This window comes from Mesoplodon mirus (genome assembly GCF_964341445.2).
Source record: "Mesoplodon mirus genome assembly, chromosome: 2".
Taxonomy (NCBI): domain Eukaryota; kingdom Metazoa; phylum Chordata; class Mammalia; order Artiodactyla; family Ziphiidae; genus Mesoplodon; species Mesoplodon mirus.
In genome coordinates, this window is record NC_138977.1 from 112,810,943 (window position 1) to 112,820,493 (window position 9,551).

Here is a 9,551-nt window from a genome sequence, read left to right on the forward strand (position 1 = left end):
ATGTTGAAGGCCTTAAAGCTTTTTCTCTCCAATTAAACATAAGCTATTGACAAAAAAATAGAGTTAACTTTTCTTTCCTGACCCCAGTATACTTTTTACATATTCTAATGTATACTAGTAACACCTTATTTTTGGAGTTTTTGAGTGTATTGTGTTTGTATAGTGTTTAACTTTTTGGAGAACAAGAAGAATGTTTTATTCTTCTTACTATTCACAACAGCCAGTACATTTCAAGGCATAGTGCATAGATTAAAACAGAAGCAGGATTTTAAAAAATTATTTCCCTTTTATAAAATCTAGTATGAAATAATGTACGTATCATAACATATAAACTCTCAGCAGTGAACCTGGTAAGAATTAGTTTCCATACATCTTTTCTGTGCCACCCCAATTCTGACCACTTCAGACTGAGCGGAAATGTACCGTTCCAGGGGTCAGTGTCATTTAGGGATGTGACTGTGGGCTTCACCCAGGAGGAGTGGCAGCACCTGGACCCTGCTCAGAGGATGCTGTACAGGGACGTGATGCTGGAGAACTATCACAACCTTGTCTCGGTGGATAAGCAAAGTTTCCATATCAAAGTGTGAATAGCATGCATTTTATTTCTTAGACACCAAAACTTGTGATCTTTTGTGGTTAATATTGTTGAGGCTCTTGATTCAGGAATCTGAGATTTTTCATTTCTTTTGAGCACCAGGAAGAACGTATTTTCACATCCCATGGAAAGTTTAAATGAGCCCATCAAGGTGCTGCTCTAGAAACCCTACCTTCTCCCTCCTTCAGAGTTGCTATAGCCCATTCAGCGTGACCCAAATTCTGTCATTTTTCCTTCTACAGGGTATTTCATTACCAAGCCAAAGGTGATTTTCAAATTGGAGCAAGGAGTGGAGCCATGGACATTAGAGGAAGAATTTCTATACCAGAGCTTCCCAGGTGAGTTAGTGAGTACCAGGCAAGATGAAGCCTTGGGAAATTATATTCTAGGTGGTTGGTTTAGGAGTTCATCATTTAAAATGTTTTTTAAGACTCTCTTTCTAATGGCATCTCCTTTGGAAGTGTAGAAAGGATACCTGTATGATAAAATTGAAAGAGGGAAGGGTAATGGCTGAGAAAGAATGTAAGCTGATTTTCTGATTGTTGAAAGCTAGGGGTCCAAAGATATCATTTACGCAGACAAGTCAAGTAATACAGGCATTTGTATGTTTAATAGTACAAAGATAAAGACTAAGATAGGTAATAAAATCTACTAAAATTTGGTTTGTGAGGAGAAGAGAGGAAACACTGCCTTCACTGTTAAATGTTGTAGAGTATTACTCGATACTATGTAAACAAATAGGTAATTAATGGAATTACAAGTTCATACTTATAAGATTGACTACTATAACAATATTATAGCCTTCTTAATTTCAGGATTGTATTTTTGTTTGTACCTAAAAACAATGAAAAAACACCTTTAATGTGCCTAAAGAATATTCGCAAACAAGTGAAAGGATATCATGCAAAAAGAAAACCCTCATACGTCCTACAAAGCAGAAATATGACATTGCCAAGTCACAGTCTGATAAAACCAGAAACTGGTAACAAAATTGTCAAGCTCACAAGACAAGTTATTTCTTTTATTTTTCCTTTGTATTCTTGAGTATTTTTTCTTAGTGAACTTCTAATATTTCTCATATTCTAACTTTCTACTGACATCAAGAACCATATTTCCTCATACTTTTACTTTTTTCTATTTCCTGTTTTAGTTGGTGAAGTTTTGCTGTTGGTGGTGGTGGTGTTTTTGTGTTTGTTTCACCTTGAACATCTTTTTTTTCAGTAGCCTGACAGGATAAAACTGTGCTCCCCCTATTATTTATTTCATAATATTTAATTACTTGCCTGACATTGATTATCACATTATGGTCTGATTTGGCTTCCTTAATTTTATTTTACTATTGCCCATACTCATGCTAAACATCATTTGATCCCCTCTCCTCAAATGCCATTTAGGCATATGAGATACTTTTCTGTCACACCTTTCTTCATTGTTTGCTTTCCTTAACTAGATACTAAATAAATTAATAAATGAAAAGTGCTCAGAGCATTACTTAGTATATTATAAAAGGTTATTTTTACTGTTACTACATTGCATATCCTTAAAGTGTGGGTTAAGTTTGTCATCTTCCAAGAAACAGCTCCTGGTGTTCAGGCCCATATCTTCTCTTTCTTCTCTCAACACTCAGCATGTAGTGGGTCTTGTACACAAAACTAAAACTAAGCCAAAGTCATATAATCTGTTACCTAATAATATCTAGCTTTTTTTCACACCTGGTTTATGATCTAACAAAGAAAATGGCCACTGGGTTACTCTTTCTTACTTTGGTTATATATATATAACCTGACATAGACTTCTGATAAACACATGTTGATTGGAACCAGATAGAGGAAGAACTTCGTATTCTGAAAACACCATGAGGGAATTCTTTCAGAGTACATGCTCAGGTCATATTGGGACCTGATTGCACATGCCTTGCGATGCCTTACCATGAATCTTGGAATTTTTTTACTAATTGGAGTGATGAATCATAGATTTCTGATTTTTATGTAGAATTCTGCTCAGCTCATTAAAGCCAACACCTTTCAAAAACAAATTGCGATGCCTTGCAATAATTCTGGTTCATCAAATATAAAATGGCATAGCGTCTAAACGTTTGTGTTTGAAAAAGCTTTCCAGGTAATGATGATACACATAGCATGTTGGGGTGTATTGATTTAAAATCACTCAAGTTCAAAGGAAATAAGAGAGCTAACAACAGCTGCTGTGCGCATTGGTCATTGTTAGATCGGAGCAAACTATGGCCTGTAGACCTACCATGTTTTTGTGAATAAATTTTTTTTTTCAGGACAACCATGCTCATTTGTCTGTTTTTGCAACACAACCAGGCTCATATGGTCTTTGGCTGATTTCATGCTCTAATAGCAGAGTTCAATATTGTGACAGATGGTGGCCTGTAAACCCTGAAATATGTACTATTTTGCCCTTTAAGGAAAAGTTTACCATCCCCTGGTTATAAGAATGAGAATAAAATTGCATGAAGCACTTTAAATTCAGCATTTAATTAAGAAAAACTTGTCATATTTTTTCAAATCTAAGAGATCATAGTTTGTAACTAGACCATTATTTGATGAACAATTAAGGAAAAAATATTCTGCGCATTATACTGTGACCTGCTGATCACAGGTCTATGATCAATTGTAAGACACACCCTGGTTTTAGAATGTTCAATATATGTGTCTTACTGTACGTGAAGTACAGTACGTTACAAAGCAGTGCTATCTAAGGTTGTGTTAAAACAACAGGTCTAGACAGGAACTACTTTTATTTTAAGTGCTTTTTTTTCGTATGCGGGCCTCTCACTGTTGTGGCCTCTCCTGTTGCGGAGCACAGGCTCCGGACGCACAGGCCCAGCAGCCATGGCTCACAGGCCCAGCTGCTCCACGGCATGTAGGATCCTCCCAGACTGGGGCACGAACCCGTGTTCCCTGCATCGGCAGGCAGACTCTCAACCACTGCGCCACCAGGGAAGCCCAGAACTACTTTTAGATTTAGAGTAAATGTAACTTTTGAAAGTTTAGAAAGTAGGAAGATTTCAGAAGGCATTCGTGGAGATTTGGAGTAATAGTATCATTATGACATTTTTTTTTCTAGATACTAAATAGAACCAAGGCTGAGTGAGAGAACACATTTTCAGCTTGTTGTGAAGAGTGGGTAGTTCAATGAGACAAAGAACTGACTAGAGTAGGGCAGGGGTTATTGATTATGGAGCTGTAGATTGGTAGCTTGAAAATCTGATGGGCATTTAGTTGGTGTAAATTTTGTTTGCTAGAATGATGACTTGTAATAGTTTTCTATGTGGTACTTGGTCAGTGATTTTTCAGCTTGACAGACTTTGTTGCACTGGATAACAAATGTGAACAAGACTTTCTAAATGGTAAATAAACATGATTGTTACTCATTTTCTAGGACTGGATTGAAAAATATGTCCCTTAAATTCTAATAGTATGTAGAAGCCTGAAATGTAGAAATGTGAGATGTGAAATATAAAGGAAAATTAAGTGTTAGTATTGTGGCATGGGCAAGGTTTTAAGGAAAAGTAAGTGAAAGTAAATGTGATTATCATGGTAGTTTACTTGTCGAACAACTATGATAGATCAATATTAAGGTATCACAGCCAAAACAGAGCAATGCGTCAGATCTAGATTGCCACAGGTGACTTAGTCTGCCATTGTTTTGTACGTTCTTTTGTACATTCCTGTGAATCATGGCTAGAAGGGAAATTAGAGTGCAATCTAATAACTCTTCCCTCAAACATGAGGCAGTTGGTGCATTCAGAAATTTACTTTGCCGTTATGTGTAGAATGGAAATAAGGGAAGTTCAACTGGAGCATGAAAACTTGTCACAATGTTATTAAAAACAATGTAGATTTGAGGGTATTAGACCTACTCTGTAGGCCATCTCTTTATTTTCCCCATTAACACCTTTATCTACTGGTTTTCCTTGTCACTGAAATTACTCTTCATTAGCTCAGTTGTACCCATCCCAGTCTCTGTGATTTTCCTCCTACCCGAAGCTACCACTTCTGTAAAATCTTCCATCCTCTATTTTCTGTTTCTTGAGTGTACATTTTCATTTCTACCCACTTTGAAAGTTCTGTTTGTAAAATGCTGAATAATTACGTCTTCCTATTATTAGCTTTTCTCCCTTTTCTCCACATTTGTTTTCCCAAACAAACTAGATGGGGAAGAGTCACTTTGATCTTGAGAGACTCCTGAAAGCAAAAGTCAAATATATAGTATGACATTTGTATCTTAGTCCAATTCTATTAGAAATCTGTTCAAATTCTTATGGTATGTTCAATATTTTAATTTCTAGAAGACTGCAAAACTCATGACCTAACAGAGAGAATCCAGGACAACCAAGACAAATATTTGCCACAAGTTGCATTCAACAACAAAACATTGACTTTAGAGAAAGTTAATGCTTTAGGAAAATCATCTAATATGAGCACAAACTTTGTTTCTTCAAGAATAATGCCTTATAAATATGACTTATATGGAACGAGTTTGAAAAATACTTCAATATCAATTAGTAGTAATAGAAACTTTTCAAGAAAGAAGCCTGATGTGTTAAATATACATGAGAAATTACTTGTTATTAAGGAGGAAAAATCTCATACTCAAGGGGATTCTTATGAAAATAATCAAAATGAGAAAGCCCTTGATTGTAATAATGGTATTATTCAGCATCTAAATATCCAAACTTCAGAGAAGATGTTTAAATATAATAATAGTGGGAAAGCCTTGGAGAAAAAGACTGTGATAATCCCACATAGGCAAATTCATACAGGAGAGAAATTCTGTGAATATATTGGACATGAGGAAACTTTCTGTGAGAAGTCCTTTTTTTTGAAATGTCATGGAATCTACATGGAAATGAAGCAACATGAAAGCAGTCAAATTGAAAATAATTGCAGCAGAATGTCACACTTCACTCAACTTCAGAAAAATCAGAGAGGAGAGAGGCTATTCAAATGTAATGAATGTGGGAAAACATTCAATCACAAGTCAAACCTCACAGTGCATCAGAGAACACATACAGGGGAGAAGCCCTATGAATGTACTAAATGTGGGAAGTCCTTCCAACAGAAGTCAACGCACATGGTCCATCAGAGAGTTCACACAGGAGAGAAACCCTATGAATGTAATTTATGTGGGAAGACCTTCAGTCACAAATCAGCCCTCACAGACCATCAGAGAACACACACAGGAGAGAAACCCTACCAATGCAGTGAATGTGGGAAGTCCTTTTACCGAAAGTCATCCCTCACTCAACATGGGAGGACTCACACAGGGGGAAAACCCTATGAATGTAATGAATGTGGGAAAACTTTCCGTCAGAAGTCAGCCATTGATGTACATCAGAGAACTCACTCAGGAGAGAAACCCTTCCAGTGCAATGAATGTGGGAAATCTTTTCATATGAAGTCAACTCTTACTAAACATCAGAGAACTCACACAGGGGAAAAACCCTATGAATGTAATGCATGTGGGAAGAATTTCTGTCAGAAATCTACCCTCACTAATCATTTGAGAACTCACTCAGGGGAGAAACCTTATAAATGTGGAGAATGTGGGAAAACTTTCTGTCAGAAATCAACCCTTACTAATCATCAGGGAATTCACATAGGGCAGAAGCCCCATGTGGCACAAACTGTCTATGTTTTTCCCAATACTCATTTCCTTTTTTTTGTGGGTGCACAACTAGTTAAGATTTTCTAGCTTTCCCTTGATCCACATGGGGTTATGCGATCAAGCTCTGGATCAGAATGTGGGCGTGAGTGATGTACATTATTTCCAAGCCTGTGAAAGACCTCATTTGGAATCCTTCCTACTTCCCACTCTTTCCCTGTCAAAGATCATCCTCAGGACAGCTTGGGAGTGAGGCATTAGAGATTACAGATTCACAAGTTGGAAGAAACCAGGGTCTCTGAATGACTTCCTGAGCAGAGCCCTCCCTTCTCTACCATGACCCTTAAGACTTTTCAGGAACAAGAAATAAACTTGCATTGTGTTGAGCCATCACATGTTCAGGTCTATTTGTTGTCATAGCTTATCTTAGCCATCCTGTATTTCATATACCCTGTGAATCTAATGATGGAGTGAGAAACACTGTATGTCAGAGAATTCAGTAAGAGAGAAACCGCTGTCAATATCCTGCATTTTACTAATCCTTCATCAGCAAGTCAAGCATTTTGTAAATCAGATATTTACCATGGAAAAACCCAAAGATGAAATGGATGTAGGAAGATTTTCACAAAGACACAGATTTTACTGAACATCAGATAATTGAGAGTAGAATAAAACCTTATAATCTCAAAACACATTTCAAAATTTGTATATCAGAGAATATGTGACAGAAGAAAATTGTCAGCTTTAGAAATGTTGGGGGTGGCTTCCCTGGTGGTGCAGTGGTTAAGAATCCGCCTGCCAATGCAGGGGGCGCGGGTTCGAGCCCCGGTCCAGGAAGATCCCACATGCCGCGAAGCAACTAAGCCCATGTGCCACAACTACTGAGCCTGAGCTGTAGAGCCCGCAAGCCACAACTACTGAGCCCATGTGCCACAACTACTGAAGCCTGCACACCTAGAGCCTGTGCTCCGCAACAAGAGAAGCCACGACAATGAGAAGCCTGCGCACTGCAACGAAGAGTAGCCCCCCGCTCACCGCAACTAGAGAAAGCCCATGCACAGCAACAAAGACCCAACATAGCCAAAAATAAATAAATAAATTCATAAAAAAATGTTGGGGGAATCTTCATCTGGAAACAATCTAATTCTAGAAGCAAGGTTTTGGATGCAGTACCAAATATCTTATTAGAAATATAATGCAATATGTTTACTTAGTCATGCTCACCATGGAATATGTAGCTTTAAAAAAGGCACAAATGAATTGAAGCATCAGAGTAGCAGCTTTCAATGTGTATGTGAATAGCCTCTGAGCTATGTCAGGCTGATATGCATAAGTATGCTCTTTAACACCTATTTCATGTATGTTTGATTTTTGTTTTAGACCCCAAAATAATCATAGTGGAATGATGACGCTTACCTAAATAACTTTATTTATATCAGGGTTTCCTACACTAAATACTATTGTTGTTTCATCATATATTTACACAACATATATTTTAGAAGACACATTGAGTGCATAAAATGCCACTGTGTTCTCTACTTTTTGGTGACATATATAAATGGGTATAAACATTGTTACCAAACTGTCCTTTCAGTAAATGACCCAAACAATGTTTAATAGAATCAAGGTTTACTTAAAGTATGCAACGAACCAGCACACAATTGTTTATAACACACATCTGAGTTAATGTTCAAAAGTAGCCTTGAACATTAGTACTTCTACTTTACAGATTAAAAACAGCACTTGTTGAAGAAGTTACCCCCATTTTATATTTTTTATATGTCTAAGTGATATGCTTATATAAATTTAGGTGTGAAGCCCAGATTTTATGTGAGCTAAGAACTATCTGTGTTTGTATTTAGTGTGGTAGAATGCCACAGTTTTCTTCCTTGAATTATGTGACATGGCATTGTTTTCTCAGACAATCTGTTCTATTTCTGCCACTTATCACTTGTGTGACCTATGTAGTGATTTAATCTCTCTGTGCCTCAGTTTCCTCATTTGCAAAATGGAGATACTATTACCTACTTCACAGATACTGAATAGTTTGACTTGGAGTGTTCTGTTATAGCCAAAGGCATTTATGTTCAGAACTTGAACTTTAGAAATAAAATAGTCTATCATTCCATTGTTTGAAAGGAATTTCGATTTGTTAAGTTGATACAAGATTCTTTTTAGAACTTTCCATTTTGTCAGGTGTCTTCTCTTTAAAACATATGAAACAAATGTGTTTGTTTGTTTGTTTTTTGGTACATGGGCCTCTCACTGTTGTGGCCTCTCCCGTTGCGGAGCACAGCCTCCGGACGCGCTGGCTCAGCGGCCATGGCTCACGGGCCCAGCCGCTCCGCGGCATGTGGGATCTTCCCGGACTGGGGCACAAACCCGTGTCCCTGCATCGGCAGGCGGACTCTCAACCACTGCGCCACCAGGGAAGCCCCACAAATGTGTTTTAAGTTAAATTAAATGATCAATTGACCCCCTTCTGTTACTGCTTGATTAAATATGGTGCAAGGTAAAGACCCAACTCTGTTTTTATCCAGATGAATAGCCAGTTGATCTCTCACCATTTGATTTATTCACCCTATTTCACTGATTTGAAACCCCTTTTTAAATTGTATGCAGGACTTCCCTGGTGGCGCAGTGGTTGAGAGTCTGCCTGCCGATGCAGGGGACACGGGTTTGAGCCCTGGTCCGGGAGGATCCCACATGCCGCGGAGCAACTAAGCCCATGCGCCACAACGACTGAGCCTGCACGTCTGGAGCCTGTGCTCGGCAACAAGAGAGGCCGTGATAGTGAGAGGCCCACGCACCGCGATGAAGAGTGGCCCCTGCTCGCCGCGACTGGAGAAAGCCCTCGCACAGAGACGAAGACCCAACACGGCCAAAAATAAATATAAAAATAAATAAATAAATAAAAATGTTTAAAAAATTGTACGCAGAATTACCCTTTGAAGTGGCTATTGTATTTTTAGGCTCTGCATTCCTGTCCACATTATTCTGCTGGTGCATAACTCAGATGGGCCAATTATAGGACACTGCCTGCCTTGAAAGGAGTCCTTCAAGCTGAAATGAAAAGATGCTAATCAGCAACGTGAAAACATATGAAAATACACAGGACACTGGTAAAGGTGAAAATAGACTTAGAAAACTGTAACTCTGTATTAGGATTATCTGTTACCCCCTAAAATATATAGAAGTTAAAGGAAAGGAGTAGTACAAATAGCTACTGTAACTGTATTCTGAGTGGATTTGGTGTGTGTGTGTGTGTGTGTATGTATTCCATATTTGAAAAAAACATGCAGTGTGGAAATGTGCAGCATTT

The 9,551-nt window shown here is 38.0% G+C and overlaps 1 protein-coding gene across 1 annotated transcript in view; it reads left to right on the plus strand.

Moving 5' to 3' along the window:
* The window catches only part of LOC309814643 (uncharacterized protein), an 82,784-nt gene extending 74,394 nt beyond the window's left edge, over window positions 1–8,390 (plus strand). Inside the window, exons 4-5 of the mRNA XM_082640653.1 lie at window positions 838–933; window positions 4,914–8,390. Of these exons, the coding sequence (XP_082496779.1) occupies window positions 5,042–6,319 (1,278 nt within the window). The 5' untranslated portion in view covers window positions 838–933; window positions 4,914–5,041 and the 3' untranslated portion in view covers window positions 6,320–8,390. The remainder of the gene's footprint in view (window positions 1–837; window positions 934–4,913) is intronic.
* Window positions 8,391–9,551: the final 1,161 nt, after the last annotated feature.